General features: G+C 36.3%; 2 protein-coding genes across 3 annotated transcripts; both read right to left on the bottom strand.

Annotated features, from left to right (window-relative positions):
* Positions 1–380: 380 nt before the first annotated feature.
* On the bottom strand, positions 381–13,634 carry LOC136230775 (calreticulin-3-like). Of its 2 annotated transcripts, XM_066019952.1 has the most exons (14): positions 13,488–13,634; positions 12,064–12,171; positions 9,918–10,110; positions 8,360–8,618; positions 6,479–6,535; positions 6,343–6,390; positions 5,942–6,028; positions 5,473–5,530; positions 4,139–4,206; positions 3,961–4,053; positions 2,918–2,974; positions 2,733–2,828; positions 1,384–1,416; positions 381–690 (listed from the first exon to the last, which is right to left on the bottom strand). In XM_066019952.1, exons 1-14 carry the CDS (start codon positions 13,588–13,590, stop codon positions 679–681), a joined length of 1,272 nt encoding a protein of 423 aa, XP_065876024.1. In that variant the 5' UTR covers positions 13,591–13,634; the 3' UTR covers positions 381–678. The 2 variants fall into 2 exon arrangements, with proteins under 2 accessions (XP_065876024.1, XP_065876025.1); XM_066019953.1 differs by lacking the exon at positions 1,384–1,416.
* A 6,312-nt stretch (positions 13,635–19,946) lies between these two features.
* LOC136230551 (acyl carrier protein 2, mitochondrial) lies at positions 19,947–23,772 on the bottom strand. Its single transcript, XM_066019655.1, has 2 exons — positions 23,472–23,772; positions 19,947–20,415 (listed from the first exon to the last, which is right to left on the bottom strand). The coding sequence occupies exons 1-2, from the start codon at positions 23,685–23,687 to the stop codon at positions 20,239–20,241; spliced, it is 393 nt and encodes a 130-aa protein (XP_065875727.1). The 5' UTR covers positions 23,688–23,772; the 3' UTR covers positions 19,947–20,238.
* Positions 23,773–24,176: the final 404 nt, after the last annotated feature.

The raw sequence follows: 24,176 nt of genomic DNA, 5'->3' as shown, positions 1-24,176 counted from the left end.
CAAAAAACTTTAATTGGAAGAAGTTCCACCTAAAAGGTGTCTGACGACCCTCGAACCGAAAAATCGGACAAACTATAAAATTATGTATTTATAATTGTTTAGACCTAACGATTATAATTATTGTTGGTGCATCTTTTAAGATGTAATTTCTATATTATTATTATTATTATTTAAATTATTTTTGGGCCCTCTGTCCTTGGACCCTGGACAGATGCCCCTTCTACCCATACCCATGGACGGTCCTGCTACAAACTAAACTTGCATTGTCAACTTGCATTGTCAAATGATGTTCGAGTTTTAGCCACAATGAAAGCTACTTACCTTTTTATACGAATATATTTAATGAAAATCGAACTTGAAATTTCTTCTCACAAACACGGTTTTCACACAAACACGGTATGCAACCGAACTACAAATTATAGGTGTCAATGTTGCTTTCTAGTACAACTTACAAGAGAGATGTTACATGGCCATGTTTGAACACATAATACTCATGGAAACTTAATTTATAAAAGATCATACTATAATTACTCTGATTATTTTTAATTTAATTGTACTACAAACATTCCAGGTGGAAAAATTGTACAACAATTAATACAATTTCAAGGTAATAATGGCTGACTCCAGATTCTGGAAATTGCAGTGGCAGAATTAGGAAAAAAGGCAGACAAAAACCCTTCATAGCTCATCCTGAAACCAGATTGAAAATAATTTCTTGTTAGATTATGTTTAACAGTAATTAAGAAAATCAAAGTTCAAATACAGGAAGACCCATGCTTAATAAGATGCATTATCACAGTGAGAAAATTCAAATTCAGTCGGATTGTCTCGTCATAGTCATCAAGGCAATTCAAATGGGTTTAGAAGGTCTTTCGTATTTAGAGCTGTACTCTATCTCCTTTATTAAGCGTTCAGCTGCCCATGCCCTAGCAAAAACGGTCAATTCTGTGTCTGTTCGGAGTGAGTAGGCATGTCCACCACCATTTCTTAGTAATATTCTTTTATCTGATTTAAGTTAATAAAACTTTACATTATTTCAAAAAAAAAAAAAATTGACACGATAACCCGAATTGCCACCTCTAATTTTGGAATAAGCTTATCAGTCCAGGGTTATATAAATCTTCTTCTATCCTATAAAGTTTTAGCAGAAGTAAAACTGAATTGATTTACAACAATTTGATAAACTTTAATGTAGTGACAGCTGTAATTTCTGTCAAATTTTGAGTTTAGTTTTTTTGCGGGTTGAACCCTATTTTGGATAGAAATATTTGTGCGCGAATCAACTATTCATAACGTGTTCTTGTGTTCGTGTTATTTTCTGCTATGTTAAAAACTCTATTATGAATTTTGAATGAACTGGGGAAAAGCAAGGTTGAATCTTACATGATAATCATCAAAGTCATCGCGGGGATTATGCTGCAAAGTAAGAGATGCAAATCAGAATCGAAATCTGCAAATCAAAGCTGATTCAACAGCTTTTCTAAATGTTAATCGTGCCTAAGTCCGGTGGCGGAGCAGAATGCACTGAGCTGTTGCATCCCCAGCCACCCGAATTCACCCTTGGAAAGATGGTTTCAGGTAAAGCTGATTCAACAGCTTTTCTAAATGTTGATCATGCCTAAGTCCGGTGGCGGAGGAGAATGCACGGAGCTGTTGCGTCCCCGGCCACCCGGATTCATCCTAGGAAAGATGGTTTCAGGAGACCCTCCGTATGGGGAAGAAGGTTTTAGGATGCTGCAATTTCACCCCGAGATCCTCTTCTCTGGCTCCGTCCCTGCCTAAGTCCAGTGGAAGAGGGAGGAGGGTCCACGGGGTGGTCATTGCATCCCCGGCTACCGAACCCACCCTAGTAGAGATGGGTTGAGGTGACCCTTCACATGGGAAGAAGGTTTGAGGATGCTGCAATTTTCACCCCCACAAATTGCACCCGATATCCTCTTTCTGGCTCCGCCACTGCCTACGTCCAGTGGCGGAGGGAGGAGGGTGCATCGGGGAGGCCGTTGCATCCCCGGCCACCGAATCCACCCTAGGAGAGATGGTTTGAGGTGACTTTCCACATGGGAAGAAGGTTTGAGGACACTGCAACTTTCACCCCGAAAATTGCACCCGGGATCCTCTTCTCTGGCTCCGCCGCTGCAGAAGTCCAGCGGCGGAGGGAGGAGGGTTGCATCCCCCGCTACCGAATCCACCCTAGGATAGATGGTTTCAGGTGACCCTCCACATGGGAAAAAGGTTTGAGGATGCTGCAATTTTCACCCCGAAAATTTCACCCGAGATCCTCTTCTCTGGCTCCACCACTGCATAAGTCCAGTGGCGGAGGGAGTAGGGTGCATCAGGGAGGCCGTTGCATCCCCGGGTACCGAATCCACCCTAGGAGAGATGGTTTGAGGTGACCCTCCACATGGGAAGAAGATTTGAGGATGCTCACCCCGAAAATTGCACCCGAGGTCCTCTTCTCTGGCTCCGCCACTGCCTAAGTCGAGTTGCGGAGGGTGCACCAGGTGGCCGTTGCAACCCCGGACTGAACCCACCCTACGGGAGATGGTTTGAGGTGACCCTCCACATGAGGACACTGCAATTTTCACCCCAGAAATTGCACCCGAAATCCTCTACTCTAGCTCCGCCACTGCCTAAGTCATATTTCTTAAAATCTAAACTATAATGACAATGAAATTTGGATGGATGGGAGAAAATGAATAGAAAAGTTCCAGCCAGGCATACAAAGTACAGACCTTTCTGTATCTATCTCTATATCTGTCGCGGTGTCGTCGATCATATCCTCGCTCTCGTCTCCTTCTTTCACCTTCCTCTCTAGCCCTTTGAGCTTCCTGCAGAAACAAATGGAAGTATTAATGGAACATTGAGCACACAAGCAACAGATAACTCGATTAAATCAACGGATTGTCCGGTATGTTACCTCTTCCTCTCGGGCTTTTCTTATCTTCTCTGCTTCCTCAAATGCTTCCTTTTCAATCTGAGATTCCAGAAGATAATCAGTGGCCACTCAGAAAAGCAACTAACTTTACATTGTATGATGCGGGATGATGGTCGGTTTAAGGGTGTGCATCGGTTCAAAACCCAACCGAAACAACTTTATGTAGTACCAAAATGATTAACACAGATGCCAAACCAAATAGCATGTAAAACCAAAATATAATCTTAGCGAATTGAGTCGGTTCAGTTCGGTAATTCGGTTTTTACTGAATAATGCATACCCCTAAATCTAATAATGGATGATCCTTCAACTTGGGAAACAAGATCAAATAGGTCCAAAATTAGGGCTGTAAATGAGCCGAGTCGGCAAAAAACAAGCTGCTCGCGAGCACGATCTATAGGCTCAATTCTTAAAGGAGCCGAGCTTGAGCAGACCAAAGCTCGCGAGCAGGCTTGATTGTAGGCTCATAAATAAGTTCATGAACAAGCTGTTTAATGACTAAAAAAGGAGCTCGCGAGCTAAGCTTGTGAACAAGATAAATGTTTCTAAACTTGCTATTATTGTATTCCAGAGTAAAATAAACGAGCTGCTCGTGAGCAAGCTCGTGAACAAAATAAACGAGTTGCTCGCGAGCTAAGCTCGTGAATAAGATAAATGAGCTGCTCGAGAGCTAAGCTCGTGAAAATATAAACGAGCTGGCTCATTAGCAGCTCGTGAGTAAACGAACTTGTATTGAAGCCGAGCTTGAACACAATTTTGAGCTCTAACCAAGCTCGTCAACATTATGTTGAGCCGAGGAGGAGAAAGCTTGGCTCAGCTCGATTACAGCCCTATCCAAAATGTACTATGCTCAGCAACATCGAAACAGTCCAACAACGACACTTGACACATGTCATTCGTTTTTTCTAGACACATGTCGATTCGTGATAGAGATGCAGTCATTTTTGGACTAATTTGACTTTATTTGCCTAATTGAAGGACCAAATCGATATATGCATTTACCGTCATTAGAAAACAGAACACACCTCTCTATTGGCAAATACTTCTTGAACCACTTCTTTTGCATAATCTGGATCATCACATATCAAAACATTGTCAAAGATAGTCCCCGATTTTACCTGCATTCGAACACGCAAATTGAGTTAATTAACGGAGAATATAGTTCAAGCATGTTTTTATATCAGAACATTAGAAGATTCTTACCTGCCAAACTTCGATTCCGACGTATTTTATGGGCTTAAGCACGTAAAGATCAGGATCATCTTCAAATTCTAGAGATATTTGGGGAAAAGTTGAAACAAAAGAAAAGTATTAGCTACATTATGTAATTATACAACATGTTGAGAATGGCTCGAAAATTCTAAAATATTTGAAGTATTTGAAGTCGAGAATTTATTTCGGGTCAAACTAAACCATTGTGTGTTAGAGACACAAATTAGTTTGATTTTGGACACTAAAAAGACTCTAGTGAAGTTTGGAAAACACACATGGATAAGAAGAAACACAACGGGAACAAAAACGGATGAAGAAGCCGCAATTTCAGCAATGTTGATGGGCTAGCACGCCGAGCTAGCTAAAAGCTATGTTGCACGGACACTTCTCTTTATTAGCGTTACACGTTTTGTGTCCATTTTCATTTGAAGGCTATTTTATGAAGGTTATGTTTCAAAAATAACGTTTCCATGTCCGTGTCCGTTCAACATAGGCTAAAAGTGCTAGCAAACCAGTAGTTTTTTCCCCACCAGCACACCGATCAGCTCGACGAGTGGGAGTTGCGGACAGATTCGGATTTTTCCTATTCAGTCCAAACTTTTTTATTCCTATTATAATTGAGACTCCTAATAAGCCCATGGTCGAGTTTAGCTCATGGTTTTAGCCTATGTTGCACGGAAACAGACACGGGAAACATTATTTCTAAAACATAGCCCTCATAAAATAGTCTTCAAACAAAAACGGACATGAAACGCAGAAACTCTACTAAAGAGGAGTGTCCATGTAACATAGGTTTTAGCCTATAACAAGGCTTGTAGAGTGTGTTTAAAGTATGAGAAAACAATTATACGAACATCGATAGTTTAAGAGAGATAAAAGTAAGGAATTTAGAGAGATTTCTCGAGCATTCAAAGGGTTTTGTCGAGTATTCCTCAATTTTTTAATCTTGATTCTTAGAAATAATATTTCTTTCTCCTAGACGTAGACAAAATTAGCCGAACCACGTAAATAATGTGTTTTGAGTTAACTTATAACATTTTTTCCCATATATTAAACTTGTTTAATGAGGGCGAGCCTTGGCGCAACGGTAAACGTTGTTGCCGTGTGACCAAGAAGTCACGGGTTTGAGTCTTAGGAGCGGCCTCTTGCCCAAAAAATTGGCAGGGGAAGCCTTCCCCCAATACACCCTTGTGGTGGGACCCCTCCCCGGACCCTCGCTTAGCAAGGATGCGTCGTGCACCGGGCTGCCCTTGTTAAACTTGTTTAATCAAATACCCGATTCGATTCAACTCCTAACACAACATGTATATTTTACACAAAAATACCTGGATTATCAATATATGGAATCTTCCATTTTCCCTTGTAATTAGGATTCTTGATTCTCTGCCAGTTCAAAAAACAAAAATGAGAAGAAAAAAAAGACAAATCTCTAGCAAAACTAAGGCCCCGTTTGTTTGCCGAAAAATATTCGGTAGGCAATATTTTCCGGTGTTTGTTTGCTTAGGAAAATAAGTCATTAGCTCAGTCAACATAAAAATTTATGACGAAAATGAGGAAAATGTTTTACCAAGAGTACAACATTTTCCTAAGCTCTTAGAACCCTATTCCGATCCTTGTTATCCTTTCGAAAACAATAATCACCTACCGTTTTTTCACATTTTCCAGTGTTGTAGCCAAACACCGGAATTTTTTTTTTTTTTTTCCAAACACAAATTTTTCGGAAACCAATATTTTCCAAAACACAGTATTTTTCGACAGATAAACGAGGCCTAAAAGGAATAAATAATGCCATACCTTGGGTTTCCATGGTCCTTTATAAGCTGGATTTGGTACCTTTGGTGGTCTCCATATGCCATTCACTTCATCATCCCAATCATCAGGCTGATAATAAGGGGAATAAATATATGATGCATTAGTTTTATTTACGCCTAATACGTCTTTAGCCCCCTAAACTCGTCCAAAAAAGTCTAACGACCCTCCGAACTTTAAAAATGACCAATTAGCCCCTTGAAGTTGCTTAAAATGACATGATTAACCCCCTAAATCCTACGTGGCAAAGCAAGTGGGAGATTCGAACAAGTTGAAGCGCACATCTTAAGCAAATTCGAGAGTTAACCAGTCGTTTTCAGAGTTCGAGGGGGGCAATCAGTGTATTAAGCCAAAAGAAAATATAAACCTCAAATCAACAAACTAACCTCTTTAGCACTATGATCAGGAATTTCCTTTGGAATCCTATCATATCCCTGAAATTTCAGAATATATAAAAATGTGATGATGTTCTTCATTTTCGATAATAGCAAACGATATAAATACTCGGAATTAGGGATATACCTGAGGTTTGACTGCATTAGGATCATCAATGTATTCCCTATCATCCCAGTCTTTAGGCTGTAAAAAGCGGGAAAACAACATTGTCAGAAACAGAAATGGAAATGTAAAAGAAATGAAAACGGACACAAAACGCTACTAAAGAAGAGTTTCTGTGCAACATAGATGATATGATATAGCTATCCTAGTTAGGATGTAGAGGATAGTCAAACAATTGGGATAGAAGCACAAAATGCACTCACAACTTGTCTGGTTAGGATAAATGAAAATAATTAATGAGTTGTTCACGAGCGAAGTTCATGAACGGAATTAATGAGCTACTCGTGAGCAATCTCATGAACAAGCTCACGAGCCACTCACGTACACGATGTTGAGCTCGAGCTCGTCAACTTTCTAAGGAGCATGAACATGCCAAAGCTCGGCTCGATTACAACCCTAAATACATGGTCTATAAATTTAAAATCTTGAACTTTGCATTTTGTAACATTAAAATACAAATCAACAAAAATCCGTAACAAAAGAGAGGGTAAAATACATCCATGGTCCCTAAACTATAGTGCTATTAACATTATGGCCCCTAAACATCAGTTCGTGACATAAAAATCATTGAACTTTACATTCTGTAAAATTAAAGTTCAAATCAACAAAAATCTGTTAAAAAATGGTATAATACATCCATGGTCCCTAAACTATAGGGCTATTAACATTATGGCCACCTAAACATCACTTCACGACATAAAAATACTTGAACTTTACATTCTCTAACCTTAAAGTTAAAATCAACAAAAAATTAATGAAACCATGATTTGAACAAGTTTGACTACCTTGACTCTCTTTTTTATCCATGCCAACCACAATTATGGTAAAATACCCATTTTACCATCATTATTTCATTAATTTCCAATGGATTTTCAATGATACGGACTTTAATGTTACAAAATGTAAAGTTCAAATTTTTTTGTATCAAGCAATGGAGTTTAAGGGACATAATGTTAGTAGCACTATAGTTCAGGGTCATGGATATATATATATATTTTACCCGGATTATTTGAGCAAAGTCAATTTGGTCTTCTTTATACCAAGTGCAATTTGTACTTGTATAATTATCTATAGGCTTAACACATCCATAGCCCCATGTACTTGTCCAAAAAAGTCAATTGGCCCCTATACTTTTACAATGTTCAATTTATCACTTAACTTGTTTAAAGTGACCTACTGAGCCCCTAAAATCCACGTGACGGAGTAACGAGAGATTTTGGAAATATATCTTACCCGGATTATTTGAGCAAAGTCAATTTGGTACCAAGTGCAATTTGTACTTCTATAATTATCTAATATCTATAGGCTTAATACATCAATAGCCCCCGTACTTGTCCAAAAAAGTCACTAGTCCCCCTATACTTTTAAAATGTTCAATTTATCTCTGAACTTGTTAAAAGTGACCTATTAACCCTCCAAAATCCACGTGGTGGAGTAACGAGAGATTTGGAAAAGTTGAAATGTGTGAACTTTAAGAAAGTTCAAGAGGATAATAAGTATCTTTCAGATAGACAATTGGTCACTTTAAGTTCAAGGGGTAAATAGAACTTTTTTTAAGTACAGGGGTGTTGACCTTTTTGGACAAGTATGCGAGGCTAAAAGTGTACTAACCCTTATCTATATAATCATCTAAGTTTGATGATAATGCTAAGTAAACAGTAGTGTTCACCTGGACCTGAACGATCAAATTTGGTCATTCACCCTTAGATCTAGATTTATTAAAATCATATGGTGGAGATTCAAAGCATCCTGAGGCTTAAATTTAATAAGTCTAGGTCTAACGGTGAATTTGGTCATTCCGAGTGAACACTACTGGTCTAAGTTAGATTGGGTCTAGAATGTAACCTTTTTGGCCTTGGTATCTCTGAGTTTTCTAGGTGGAAGAATATCCCAATCAATGTACATGCTACCGGAATCCCTTTCCCGGCCGTCGATGAGGATGCTATAACTCGCATCAGGCCTTAGAATGAATGTGTAGAAATGAGTCAACTTGTCTGTTTCACATTCCAACTCCTTCTTGATTGGATAATTTTGGCCCTGGTATGAAAGTATGACATGAAGCTTCTTTGTTTGAGTGCCACAGATATCTGGTCCAAACATTAAACTGCAGAAAAAAGAAATTTGTTATTAACAGAAAGCCTAAACCAAGTGATATGGTACGAAATATAGAATGGGCTTAAGGAGGTAAATCCAAGCCCATTATCTCGTGCCATTGGTCAGCCCACTCAGGATTCAAAGGGCTTTTCCGGAAGCAACAAGGAGAAAAGACCTTGGATCTCAAAATACACGCCAAAGTCACTCATTGCGGGAATTTAGCTTACGAACCAATCTAATGATGACACGTGTATCCAAGCACAAACTCAAATGTCTATAAATAGCGCCAAGTTCAAGAAGGCAGGTACACAATTCTAAATACTAAAATACTACTACATTCTCCTAAATTACGTATTCACTATACTAATTTAGGCATTGGAGAGGGTTTACCGGTTACCGGCCCCCTATCTGACCGTTTTCTATCTTTCAGGTCATTAGAAGCTTCAACTAAGCAATATTCAAGGATACTCCGATATCACCAAGAAACAAGAAAAAAGAGAAAAGGGGTTAAATGCACCGTTGTCACTGAACTTTAATGGTTGTCTCAATAATATCATTTAACTTTGAATTTTGTCTCAATAAAGTCACTCCGGCGACTTCAAGAGCAAAAAGACAACGAAAATATAACGTGGCTTCTACTTCAGCAATAGTCAAGACCGAAACGACACTTGACTGCCACCTAGATGACACATGGCTGTCACCTAGCTGACCAAAACGACACATGAATGGTATGTGGAAGCCATATGTCATTTCGGTTAGCTAGGTGGCAGCCACATGTCGTTTTGGTCATCGATGAAAGTTGACTACTTTGACGTGGAAGTCATGTCATATTTACGGGGTGTATTTTTGCTCTTGAGGTAGCCAGAGTGACAACCAATATCCTTATAGGTTATAGCAACACTTGCTGTGGCTGAGAAATACCGCTATCAAATTCTGACAAGACAACACGATTTATATAGACAACCCGCTTGACACGATCCCATTTAACACGATTATCATTTATGTTGCATTTATATCATATATAATCACTGGTTCGAGTCTTAGGAGCGGCCTCTTGCCAAATAAATTGGCAGGGGAAGGCTTGCCCCAGTACACCCTTGTGGTGGGACCCCTCCCTGGACCCTCGCTCAGCGGGGACGTGTAGTGCACCGGGCCGCCCTTTATAATCATTTGGAATATACAGATCGCATAACACAATTATGACAGGATAACCCATTTTGACACCGGTTCTCAAACTAATAAACATTTCAACCATTCAAATAAATAAGTAGGATGTAAATGGCCCGAAATACGTGCATAAAACACGAACCTGTATGGAGTGTCTCCCCCGAATTTCTTTTGATTTACAAATCCAGACAGAAGCTTAATATAGCCACCACCACACTCAATATCCTGCTCAAATCTTATAGAATACTGAAGGACAAGGGTTCTGTTCCTGTTGGTATACTCCGGTATCTTTGCCGATACCGCGAAATGTTTGGCGTCACCCGTTGTCTGAATACCTGCAAAATATCCATCAAGTGTTAAACAAGAACCAAACATGACAACATTGGAATCAAGCCATCTGCATTTTAGTAACTTTATGGGCTATACTAAATCACAAACTAACTCAAGTTGCTATCACAGTTTCAGAAAACAGTAAAATGTTTGAAGAACAAACTAATCACACAAAAATTTCGAGCTGACATATATGTTATGGACTAAGGGTTAAAATAGCCCCCGAAATTGGCTGGCAGGGTCAGTTTAGCTCAAATCAAAGTTTAGGTATCAACTCAGTCCTGAAGTTGTTAAAATTTCACAAATTAGCCCAAAATTGACAAACTTTTAGGTATTAAACCTGATTGCTTTTCGGCTAATTTGTCAATTTTTGCCAATTTCAGGGCTGAGTTGATTCCTAAATTTTGATTTGAGCTAAATTGACCCAAATGCCAACTTCAGGGCTATTTACACCCTTAATTCTATATGTTATAGTATCTTGTGATTTTAAATGAATTTTGTGCCGCAACAGGGGGTTGGCTTTGTGACCGGTTAAAGACCGCTATAAAAAGAAAAAAGCACAATGCCACAACCAGGGGCCGGCTTTGGGACCGATTGACAACTGGACCGGCTTTGGGACCAGTTGTAAACCAGCTATGGAAAGAGCAAAGTACAAATAAATTTTAGGCCACAACTGGGAGCTGGCTTTGGACCGATTATAAAACGATTTTGAACAAAAACATACAGGGATTTAATCAAGCCGAGCTCGAGCTTAACATTCTATTTGTGAGCTGCTCGTGTACTTGTTTACGAGTTTTGCTTGCGGCAATTCGCTAATTGTGTTTAGAAACTTCGCTCGAAAACAGTTCTTATTAATTATATTGAATGGAAATTTCTTTAACACAAAACTACATAATTTTGAAACCTACCCTTATAGAAATACTATTATTAAAAAATAATCAAAATCAAACTTGCTCGCAAGCGTGTTCATGAATATTATAATCATAATCGAGCTTGTTCATGAACCTCTAATCTCTAACTGAGCATGCTCACTAGCTTTCGAGCCGAGTTTCGCCGTGCTGAAACTCGGCTTGTTTATAAATAGAGCCGCATTCTTGGGACTTCAAGAGAAAAAAAAAGGCAGAAAAGTGATGTGGCTGCCACCGGCACTAGTCAACTTTCACTACAGACCCAAACCACGCGTGGCTGCCATCTAGCTAACCGAACGGCAAGTATCAACTAGGTGGAAGCCAAGTGTGTTTTTGGTCAACAGTTTTCTGTTGCTTTATGCTCTTGAAGTCGTTGAAGTTGCCGGGGTGATTTAATTGAGACAAAATTCAATGTTGAATGAATTATTTTAGGCCTACTACATCATCAGCTCCCTGAACTTGTCCATAATAGTAGATTGGCTCTCTAAACTTTGTAACTGAACTTTGTAAGTGTCTCATCAGCTCCTTAAGTTTGATTATTTCATATCACCAACTCCCTGAACTTGTCCGTAACAACTAAATATAAAACATATTCAACCTAAATTCTAAAAATACATTAGGTAATTTTTTCTTTTCTCATACCTTTCAACCTATTACAAGAGTTAGTGTTGCAAGTTTGAGAGATCGAATGGATGAGAATTGAGAGTTAATATTATGGTTTTTGTATTTAGTTGTTAACGAATAAGTAAGTTTAGGGAGTTGGTGAGACACTTATAAAGTTCAGGGAGTTAATCTACTTTTATGGACAAGTTCAGGGAGTTGGTGATACTGAATAATCAAGCTCAACGAGTTGGTGAGATACTTGCAAAATTCAGGAGTCAATGTACTATTATGGACAAATTGAGGGAGCTGGTGATGTATTAGGCCATTATTTTATTTAGCAAAAATTGAAGTTTGAGCAAACATTTTGAGACAACCATAACCAGAAAAGTTCAGTGAACAGCTTAGGAATTTAATCAACAACTGAAATTTAATGAGTGAAAATGATACCTTTATCATCTGGATCTCCAGACCACTGTCCAGCTGTGTGTTTGAAAGTTCCAGCCTTTCCCTCACTTTTCTTCCAATCTGATTTAACCCACCGGCTGTGCCACCCATCTTTATTCAAACAAAACATATGAAATTTCAGCTAAAACAATCTCGTATTAACAAGTTCGTAAAAAATGCTAGGCACTAGTCGTACGGACAGAGCCTCAAGGAAAGATTAGTCCAGAATTAATAGGATTTGTATTTTTTAGTTGTTAATTGACAAATTGTTGTATAAATTCAATTAAAATATGTATTATACTATCTAACAATAATAATGTAAAAAAACACATGTATTTGTAACATATATCTTTAGAAATGGGCAAAGATTAATATTTCAACAACAATACCATTGAAACAGCTCAAATGTGAGTTATAATAAAACAAAAAATAAATTCACAATATAAAATGGTGTTGTTTATCGTCGCTTAGGCAACATCGAGGCAGTCTAAGCGGAGCCCATACAATTAAGGGAGCGTTTGGTTGCTCATTTTTCACATCTTGTTTGCCTTCTCACTTTAAAAAGCAAAGTATAGGTGTTTGATTAGACATCTACTATTCGCCTTTTTCATGTTTTTGCAGCTGAAAAGTAGCTTTTTTTTATAAATGCGTATTCCTGTTTTTTTGGAAAAGCCGTCCTTTTAAAGAGGAAACAGTAACATGCAACAGCAAACAGTAGACCGTAACATGCAACAGCAGACAAACAGATAGGGACAAAAAAAAAAAAGAGGAACTAATAGGAGAAAATCGGGGCAGATTATCGATTTCAAGAGCCTAAGCGAGTCCTAGGCGGCCTAATAGTACATATTAACCATTAAAACCAGAAAACAAGCTCTAAATCTCAACCCAACCCAACCCAGTTGACTTAAACCCAACAGTTTTCAACGAAAACCAAGAACTATGAGCCTTAGTTATAATAATAAAAAAAAAAAATTGAAATTTCAGCTAAAACAGTCTCATATTAACCATTAAAACCAGAGCACAAGCTCTAAATCTCTCAACCCAACCCAGTTGACTCAATTCAACCCAACCCAGTTGACTTAAACCCAACAGTTCTCAACCGAAACCAAGAACAATGAGACTTAGATCAAAAAAATTGAAATTTCAGCTAAAACAATCTCATATTCACCATTAAAACCAGAGAAGAACCTCTAAATCTCTCAACCCAACTCAGTTGACTTCAATTCAACCCAATCCAACCCAGTTGACTTAAACCCAACAGTTCTCAATCAAAACCCAGAACAATGAGATTTAGCTAAAAAAGCACTGATTTTTATGCTGAAAACAAGCAAAATCAAGCAATGAAACAGAGTTCAAGACTTTCCCTTTCTTGGGTTTTTAACATAAGACAGTAAAATCAAGAAAGGGGGTAAAAAAAAGGAAGTTACCATCAAATTTCTCTTCAAAGATGATCTCAGCTAGTGAGAGTTGAGCAAGAAGAAGACATGAAAATGACAAAAGCTTAAGCTTTAGTAAAGAAAGCCTCCCCATTTGAGGAAATGACAGAGGAACACCCTACTTTGTTTGGGGAGAATCAAAGCTACTTATATAAAGATTGGTTATTTAATTGACATGGGTTTTTAGTTTAATTACATTTGCACCATTGTAGGTTAAATTACATCCATTTGTCATGGGTAAATTACATACACGGCCATTGAACTTTATCCATTTTAATATTATGGCTACTGAACTTCAATTCTTAACAGTATGAACACTGAAATTTACACTTTTTAACATATGTGACCACTAAACGCCTTAAAATGACTGGTGACAGTTTGAAGAGTTAATAATATTTTAAGGAACTTTAATTCTTGAAAATTTTAGTTTTGAGGTTATTTAGGTGTTGTTTGGTTAGGAGGCAGTGTTAATTTTTAGAGAGAGAAAATTTCAAAAAAGTGATTTTGAAAATTAAAAAATATGGTTTTATGGTAAATATCGTTCTGAACAACTTTAATTCTTGAATATTTTCATTTTAAGGTCGTTAACGGTTATTTTGAGAGTGAGTTAAAGTTGAGTGGCCACATTTGTTAAAAAGTGTAAAGATACCATTAAGAATTGAAGTTTAGTGGTCACAATGTTAAAATAGATAAAGTTCGATGGCTATGGATGTAATTTATCACATTTGTCATTAAACTTTACTAAACTTTATTCATTTTCACGGTAGGTCGTTAATGTAACATAAAAGTAATTCAATTTTGCGCATTCTAATATTATGACCACTAAATTTCAATGAACTCGTTAATGTAACATAAAAGTAATTCAATTTTGCGCATTCTAACATTATGACCACTAAATTTCAATGAACGCCTTAAAAATGACCGTTTATAATCTTAAAATAGATAATGTCAAGAATTGATAATATTCTAAACAACTTTAAATCTTTAATTTTTTTATTTTAAGGTCATTTATGTATTATTAAGTTTAGGAATCTAACCCCTTTCTTTTTCGGTCCAACCGTTCGAGAATCTAATAAAAACTCAAATTTTTTAGAATATCATCGGGATCTCCATACCACTGTCCAGTTGTGTGTTAAATGCATCATTAATCAATGAACCTTTGTCTCAAAATAGTGATTCAACTTCAATTTGTCTCAATAAAATCATTTAAATATGAATTATGTCTCAATAAAGTTACTCAAACGACTTGAAGAGCAAAATATAATGTGGGTTGCATGTTAGCACTAATCAGTTTTCACTCTTGGCCGAAACAATATGTGAATACCATATAGTTAACCGAAATGAGATGTGACCACTTGGCTGACACGTGCCATTTCGATTAGATGGGTGACAGCTATATGTTGTTTGTTCAATAGTGAAAGTTGGTTAGGGCTGATGTTATAGTTATTGAAGTGGGCATAATGATTTTATTGAGATAAAATTTAATGTTGAATGATTTTATTGAGACAAATTGAAATTGAGTGACTATTTTGAAACAACATAAAAGTTCAGTGACCAATAGTGTATTTAACGCCATTATTGCCGTGTCTATGACTATGGACCCAATTGGTTAACGTTTTAAGTGGGATGGGTCTACTTGGAATTTTTTTTTTTTTTGATAAGGGGTCTACTTGGAATTTAATTGGGTTGTTATTGGATAGAAAAAGTTTGGTTCAAAGATTGCAAATTTGGCTTAATTACAGTCAAACCTTCAAAAATTAATACTCGATAAATTAATAACCTCTTTAAAATAATAATTTCTTCTGGTCCCGATTTGGACCAGATCACTAATTTTATACTCGATAAATTAATAACCTCTATAAATTAATAAAATTTCATGATCCCAACATTATTAATTTATAGAGGTTTTACTATATGTTTAAAGATTTCATTTTTTTTTTCTTTTGATTGCAACATTCATATGTGTATTGAATGATTAATTATGGACTTTCAGAAGTGGCTTAACCCAATAAGAACCTTCCTACTATATTTTAGTTTTTCTTAGGCCAAAAAATCATAATGAAACTCTTTGATCTTTCATTTCTTTTAATATATTAAAATTTTAAAAATAATTTTTAAAAATATAAATTTTGAATGCGATAAAACGAATACTATGTTAACCGAGTTTATATCAGAACTGTTTTTTTAGGTCATCGGGAGCTTGATCTGATAAAAAAAATTGACTTTTTTTTAGTAACGGGTAAAGTCTACAGAAACTCATGTGCATTCACGTATTGTCAAACTGGTATCTGAAAAAAAAAATTGACCAAAAGATGATTGGTCTTTTTCGTTTTACTAAAAACAATGATCTTAAAATTAAAATGAGCGTTGTTGACAACCTTAAAATTGAAAAATTCAAAGACTTAATGATAATATTTGCAAGTAATAATTATAATTTTATTATCTTTATTAATAAAGACATTTTTATATGTTAGAAGTGGTTAAACCAAAGAATAAAACGAATACAAAAATATATATGAACAATAAAAACTGCAAATTAAAGAACAGAGTTTAAAAAATCTGAGACATGTATTAACAGCCTCCTTAAGAGAGATTTCGTCGCTATTGACTATCATCTTCCAGGATACAGCAGATTACATAAACAAACTCTTACCGAGTGTAAATTCGTTATCACTAGAACATGAATACAAGAACAATATGAACAGGCAAAGAGTAGAAAATTTTAGAGATTTTTTTTTTAATAATCTCTGAATTTGATAGTTCCATTTTGTATAAATAGAATTTGAAAGGACATGTCTATTCACGAACGAACACGACTGTTCACGAACAAACACAATTGTTCACGAATGGACACGACTATTCATGAAATGATGTGTTTGTTAGTATTTAAATTAATTTCATAATTTTATTAATTTTGTCCAACAAAAAACACGAGAGAATATAACAATAATTTTAAATATCCGTGTCATTTCGTGTCGTTTTCGAGTTAGCATATCAACTTTAACCCAACTCGGTATCAGTTTCGTGTCAACCCAAAAATGATACATTACCTACTAAGCTAAACTCAAACATTAAAATTACGTATCGATTTCATATCCAAGTCTCTTTAGGATTTGACGAACTCGACCAGATCTAAGAGGTAGTAGTGTCACCAGTGTCTCATCCAGTGAGACAGATTCGGATTCCACTGTCACTTCCACTTTAATTGGATTATGTGTACTTTTGTCACCTCTAATGTTGATGTTCGGTGGTTTTCACCTGATCAGTGACTTACCAAGTGAATTTGGTCACTCACCATTAGATCTAGCAGGGATGAATCTAAACCTTACGATAATTTTAATCTCCACCACAGAATTTTAATAAGCTTAGATCTAATGGTTAGTGACCATATTCACTTGGTCAGACCGGGTGAAAATTACTGTGTTGATGTTTCATATCATGATACGCCAAACAATTTAAGAAATTTCACACCCTTGATGGCAAGGAGGTAATTAAGCAGAAAAGAAAGGGCAAAATCTAAAATAGGAAATTAGAAGACTTTCACAAGTGCTTGGATAAGTAGACCTTGAATTTTCTCAGTCTTCTCTCAAGTCAACAAGGAGTTTTCCTCACTATAGGACGTGAAACATGGGATTAGTGCAAGTGATGTATAATGAAAAAAATTAGCCAATCAGAAAGCATTGGGACCCATCAATTAACCAATCAGAATCATTTGAGGTGTGGCAGTGCAAATCTAAATCTAAACTCAAAAATAAAAAAATAGACAGGAATTTTAGTTTAATTCTAAGCCGGCTGTTCACATGTATTAAAACAAATAAAAACAAGTCATTACAAAATTGACCCACCATTGTCATCCACGTGTATAAGGGATAGAAATAGACATGTTTACGGGTCTCGATATCCGCTCAGACCTCGTCACTGGCAAATACATGATTATTTGGTTGGGGACCATTTTATACGTGGTGTGTACAATTTTTTATTTTTTTTTACTAAATCGAGTTTCTTTTGAAAAAATCCGTATATATACATGTTATAATCTGAGTGGTCCAGAACCAATTTTTAAGTACCAGTGTAAAACTTCTCCAAATTAAGCTACATTGTGTTTAAGATTCTTAACATGTAAAAAAAATTGTGTCTAATAGAAAAAATCGAATTTTTTAAAAATTTGGATTTAAGAAAGAAGGGTCTAACAGGCCAAAAAAATTAAAATTTTAAAATTTTGGATTTAGATAGAGCCTAACAGGTAAAAAAAAATTAGAATTTTGGATTTACAAAAAAAAAAAAGAAATTTGGATTTAAAGAGTGCCTAATAGGATTTGAACAAATTTTGGAATGCTAATTCAGGACCCGATCTAAATTTTAGAATTTTGGATTTAGATAGAGCCTAACAGGTAAAAAAAATTAGAATTTTGGATTTACAAAAAAAAAAAAAGATATTTGGATTTAAAGAGTGCCTAATAGGACCTGAACAAATTATGGAATGCTAATTCAGCACCCGATCTAAATTTCTTGGAGACATATGACTGGAGCCACCACATTCTCAAATTTTATGGAGACAATGGGCCAAAACTACTAGTGGTCATGGTGTTTCTAGCGATCGTAGGGACCCGTGCCCCCTTGTATCCGCCCCTGGACCTCGTGTCTCTTGAGCCAGGTTAGGACAATTAAAATTGATCCGAGCTCAAGCCGGTCTAGGTTTGCTAAAGTCTGCATATTTTTTAAGCGGTTTTGAGATTGATAAATATAGCACGTTTCGGTCCAGTCCGACTCGACTTATTAATATTAATTAGTGAATTTATTTACTTATTTTCAAGTATAAATTTTATATTTTACAATTAAAGATTAGAAAAAAGTATAAAAATAAACTTCATGGCTTGACCGTGGTTTAAAAGTTTGTAAGCAGATGTTTGTACTTTGTGAATTTTGCAGTTAAAGTATATGCGAGTCAATTTTCGGTCAAATACTTGTGGTTTAATTAATTTGCAAAGTTAAACTTTGAATTTTGGATAATTTGCGAAGTCGGCCTTTTTATTGTTCCAAATCGCTCCAGTTTGGGCTAAATATGTACAAGAATAATTTCTGAAGTAATGTCTGAGTTTATAAACTGCTAAAGGCACATACCTCTATTTATAAACTTTTGGAACTTCGAATTTGTTTTTTAAACACAAATGTTGTCCGGCCCAAGCCAACCTAAATTAACAGCATGCCGGGCTGGGTTTGGACCGAGTATTTTTACATAGAAGTTCATTAGGTCCAGTCAAAACTTAGACCAGCCCAACCTATGAACATGTCTATATAAAAACAATGTTGTCACAATCGAACCGTATATCAAACCAGATTTATAGTTATGTAATGGATCACTTAGTTTAACCAAATGACTCAGATTGATTAGACCGAATACGTAAAAAATAATTGGATTGCCAGGTCTCGAGCTAAATCCGGATTCCGATTCAAGCCGGGTCATTAAAGATTCATAAAACCATAAAAACCCAGACCAGTATCCATCATGTTTCCAGTTCGACCGATCTGATCCGAGTTAGGCCGTGGCTCCCTTGAAGCCAATTCTAAATATGGAATGTTCAATGAAAGTATTTCTTCACGAAAAAGATATTAATGACAGCATTGCTCTCATAGTAGGGGTTGTAAATTAAGCTGAGATATCCGTCCACTACGAAGATTCGCCTCAACGGAAACGGGGAACCCCATTTAATTTCCTCACGGAATGAGAATGGGAGAAGAAATCCGAGAAGCAAGGATGAGGCGGGGACCTAAAAGTACATTCTCAATACGAGGTTTGAACCCATAGGCTGGCTCTTCGAAAAGCAAACGCATGGTAAACCAAAAGCCTCATAACCAAGAAGAAATCCAACTCTTCGAAGATATATTCTCGTTCACCACCTTCGAAGATATAAAGATATATTCTCATACACCACCGAAAAACTAAGTTTCAAGTGCAGACACAAAAATAGGAAAGCTTTACACGTAACAGCCTCATTGGAAAATTGTACCGTTCCAATAAAAGTATAACACCTCTCAATTACGCCAAAACCCTAACTTCCTTTCTTCTTTTTCCTTCTCTAGATTTAAGATCGAAACTGACGGACCATTTAGTTTACATGTTGTTTGCAGTTACGGTTTACTATTAGAAAAACAAGAATTCCCTGCTGTTAAAACAATATCTACTTAGGCAAATGGCAATTCCTTGACCGAACACCTATAACTCTCCTTTTTAATATGAAAAGAGGAACATAAGAAGAAAATGGAGTAAACAAACACCCCCTAAATATCGAAATGCTTAGACCGGATAATCAACAGCTCCTTTGTTTTGAAGATTCAGACAAGACTCCAAAAGTGAAACTTGAATATCCAACTAGCTAAATCTCTACTACATGTAACTCTTGAAATTGATTATGAATCAACATAGGTATCATGGTTAATTTCCAAACCAAATGGATCTAACTACAAAAGTTTTTATTGAGAATGAAACCTTTATATGGGCAAATGAACAACAACTAGCGTCCATAGGAGTTCTTGTGCTCATCAGAACATTACAATTTTCCCCTTCAATTAGAAGAGTAAAAATTAAGTCACAAATACCAGAATTCATAAAATTTTGTTCAGTGAAAAACAAAAGACTAGTGAACAAAATACTAGAACTTCACTGATGCAGCTAATTTAATTTCTCAAACAAAAAAGAAACAAAAACAGAGCTTAAGGTGTTCATAGCATAGCAGTTTTCTTCTTACTTTGCCTGAGGGTGTGAAGCTATGAAATCAACAGCAAGGTCAATGCTACTGATCTTGTCTGCTTCATTATCAGGGATCTCAAACCCAAACTCTTCTTCTAGAGCCATGACGACTTCTACTGTATCCAAACTATCTAATCCAAGGTCATTCTGAAAATGTGCACTTGTTGTCACCTGAAAAGGGGAAAAACAATTGAACGGGTGTCAAAAGGAGTTATCGTGTTATATGATCCATCTATTCCACATGATTATATTTATGTATAATCATAGTCATCAAATCAAGATTCGACTTGTGAATCGAAATCCTCATTTAATGGACTAACTACTATCTTACATCACATTTTGGATTTAAATCTGGTAACATTAATGGACTACAACAGCATAATGAGATTTCAGCCCTTGATAAATTAGCACAATCACAAGCCAATAATTGCACGCTTTGGCAGAAATGACTGTCACAAACATACAGTTTCATCGATCTCTCAGTTTCGTTTTGATTCTCAAGAACAAACTAGGAAGTCATGCCATTTCTTTGGGGTTTGGGAAGGTGGTGTAAACATTATTTCTTACTAAGAACCCACTGACAATGCATATCCACATTTCTATTAATCCAACAATTAATCACAGATGCACGTAATCACTTCAGTCTTGAAAGGGAATATGAGAGACTTTTTCAATAACCTTACTTTGATATACAAGTTTTCTTCAAAGTCAATTTAGTCCAGCAAAAATAGTTACTACATAGGGTGATGAAAGGTGTGACAGTTGAAAGAAATGAATAACAGAAAGGGCTGTCAATTTCTGACACAACACAATTTAAAGATCGGAGACAACCCTCTTGACACGGCCCATATCATTTTCTTTCTTCTTTCTTTTGGGATATACATCATATATATAGATCAAATAACACAATTATACCACAGCAGCCCGTTTTGACACCCCTACTTTGAAATTGTGAAGTACATCAAACTACACTTGTCTTGAACAAAATATCAATCAGGAAGCTCATTGTGTATATTTATATATATGTATACAAGGAAAAAATTTCCTCTTATTGGAACAAGACGAAGAAGATAGTGCATGATTAAATGCAAAGATCTTGAAACCGATAGCTTATCCTCTACTATGCCCGTTCATGCAAGATATGATAACAAATTAAATTTCACAAACAACTTAGAAACATTGCAGCAGCTTATAATATAAACATCTTTTTTAGTCCATCAGAAACAGTATTAACTGTAAACCAACTTTTCCAAAGAAAACTATAAATGCCATATTCCTAATACTGCACATAAACAAAGCCATGGTTCTTAATAAAACAGGTACCAACAAGCTTAACCCCAATACCTAGCATCGTCGTGTTTTTACTGGTTGACTTATTGACCTTTTCTGTAGGCTCAAAATCCCAAACATCAATACTTTCACATAAAGATTAATATCTAACAAAATGAATAAAAGAAAACTCATACAAGAAAAGGTTCTCTAATTTTTACCAGCTCATGCCTAGAACATCTAGGCTCCGTGTGATATAGTCAATCATCAATATCCACTTCTTTGTTTCAATTCAGCAATACAAATGCACATAATATAAATAGATATACAATACCACCATGCACAGGGACAACAATTCTTCTATCATTACTTCAAATCAAATTGCACTCCCTGGATTAAACACTCTGTAGCCATTCATTTCCTCTGTCCATTATTCTCTCAGCCAGACATTCTTTATTATTTGGAACAAAAAAATCATGGACCTAGATCAGGAAAAGAGTAACTTTCGGGATGCAGAGAAGGCAGACAAACAAGTAAGAAAACCATCAGATTCACGAGTTAGTATATCAGGGACCAGGTCTTCCATGTCACATGGAAGACCCCAATACACATTTTGACAAGTATGTTGTGAGCCCATGTAAGAAATAATAATAGTGGGGATGTGTGGGTCACACTACATATGTAAAAATGTGTTGGGGGGTCCTCTATTTGACATGGAAGTACAGGACCCCGTGATAATTTTCCCAGATTCACAGGGAAAAAAAATTCCATCTCTATATGATATGTTTCCACCATAGTTCTACATATAACTTGATCTTACTTTACTACGGAAAAGTCATAATGTAACTGCTTTTGATCCAGGGTTTTCTAAATAGCATTAGGCATCGAAATCTAACAGAAAAAGAACACAAGGCTCAAAAATCAGGAAAACCAACAACATTCCAATATAGACTTATGCAACAAGCAAGTCACAAGAAATGTAAATTTCCATTGAACCACAAAATTACTTTTTAAACAATCTACAAAAAGTACAGTTATTCCCATTTTTCATAACAGAACCTTTGGTTCCATGATCCGTCTAACTAACTAAAAAATTGGTGAAAATTTAGAGACCTTCAATTTTTTTGTATGCCTCACGCCTTCATTCAATATATTATTGTCTAGCGCACAGCACTATCAAAAATTGAATGAAGCATTAATATAAAGCCTCTGGCATTCTCATCAAAAGGAACTCAACCATCAGCAAAACAGAAAGAAGGTTGAACAGGAACTAGTGACTAAATGAACACCTTGAAACAATCAGCCAAAAGAGAACATTCGTTAAACCAGAGCAGCAACAACATTCAAACAACCATAGACTATAACTCAATATGTATAACCCATTTAGCAAAGTAACCTCCATACTTTTTTTTTTTTTTTTTGAAGTAAGTAACCTCCATACTTAAAAATCACAATAAAAACGTCAAAACAATTAGAAGACATATGGTTAAATTACTAGCCATTTCAAATGGCTAGTAACCAAGAACTATCATTATCCATTTTACTTTGACAACCTTATGAGCAAAATAACAAATTCCCCTAAAATAAGCACAATTGATAAAAATAAGCTAGCTAGCAAGTACCACACCATGCTGCACTGAAACTGAAACTGGGAAACGTTATTTCCAAAAAAAATGTAGCTAGGAGAAGGTAATGGAAACCGAAAATAAACGGAAACGTACAAGAATTCTTCAAAACCACATAAACCCTAAACCTCTGGACACACTAAATCTCGATAAACCAATCTGAGATTATTGAGGGAAAATGGATTTCGTTTTACATCGAATAATCAATAGCACGATCTAATTTTGTGCCATTAGTATCCGATCACCAAACAAAGCATAAAACATTAAAAACCCTAAGCGCGATTCAGTCAGTGAAGAAAAAATTACTGGATCAAAAAATGAAAAGGGAATTACCTTTGAAGGATCGACCTTCTGGAAGTTCTTGACAACAGTGACGACACGATCTGTGACCTCAGATTTATCGAGGAAGGAACCTCTTACCTCCTCGGAGAAACGGCGGAGTATCGAATTAAAGGAGAGGGCGAAGAGACCGCTGTTAGGTCTAGGGATTTGAGATGCAATCTGCACGTTAACTCTCAAGTGCTTAAGCAATGCTCCTCTCGCCGCCATTTGAGTATTCTGCTCTGTTCGTGTGTGTTTGAGAGAAACGAAACTTCTTGAGCTCTCTCACTTCTGCGGTGGAATGGGAGAAATAAGGGAAACAAGAGAGATAAGCAATGAGCTAAAGAAATTTGTTAACAAAATGGTCCCTAAATTATAGGGCCCTCTGCATTTTAGTCCTTTTCTAGGCACCAAATTTTACAAGAATTGTCGAATATACGCTAAACCTAGGACAGTAATCGAGCCTGAGCCGAGCTTTGGTCCGCTCAAGCTCGGCTCCCTATAAAATTAACGAGCTCGAGCTCGAGTTTGAGCCTGAATCGAGTTTTGTCTTCCTCAAACTCGGCTCATCTCATTAGAAAATAAACGAGCTCGAGCCGAGCTTCGAGCTTGTTTCGAATCCAAAATCCTATTTGAATTGGTTCATTAAGAAAATTATCTAATCATGAATTGCTTGTTAGTAAATCGTTAATTATATTTATGAAGTTTGTTCCCAGA

This window comes from Euphorbia lathyris, chromosome 5, assembly GCF_963576675.1.
Source record: "Euphorbia lathyris chromosome 5, ddEupLath1.1, whole genome shotgun sequence".
In the NCBI taxonomy this organism is placed as follows: domain Eukaryota; kingdom Viridiplantae; phylum Streptophyta; class Magnoliopsida; order Malpighiales; family Euphorbiaceae; genus Euphorbia; species Euphorbia lathyris.
The sequence above is the reverse complement of the archived record's forward strand: the minus strand, read 5'-3'. Positions and strand labels throughout refer to the sequence as shown.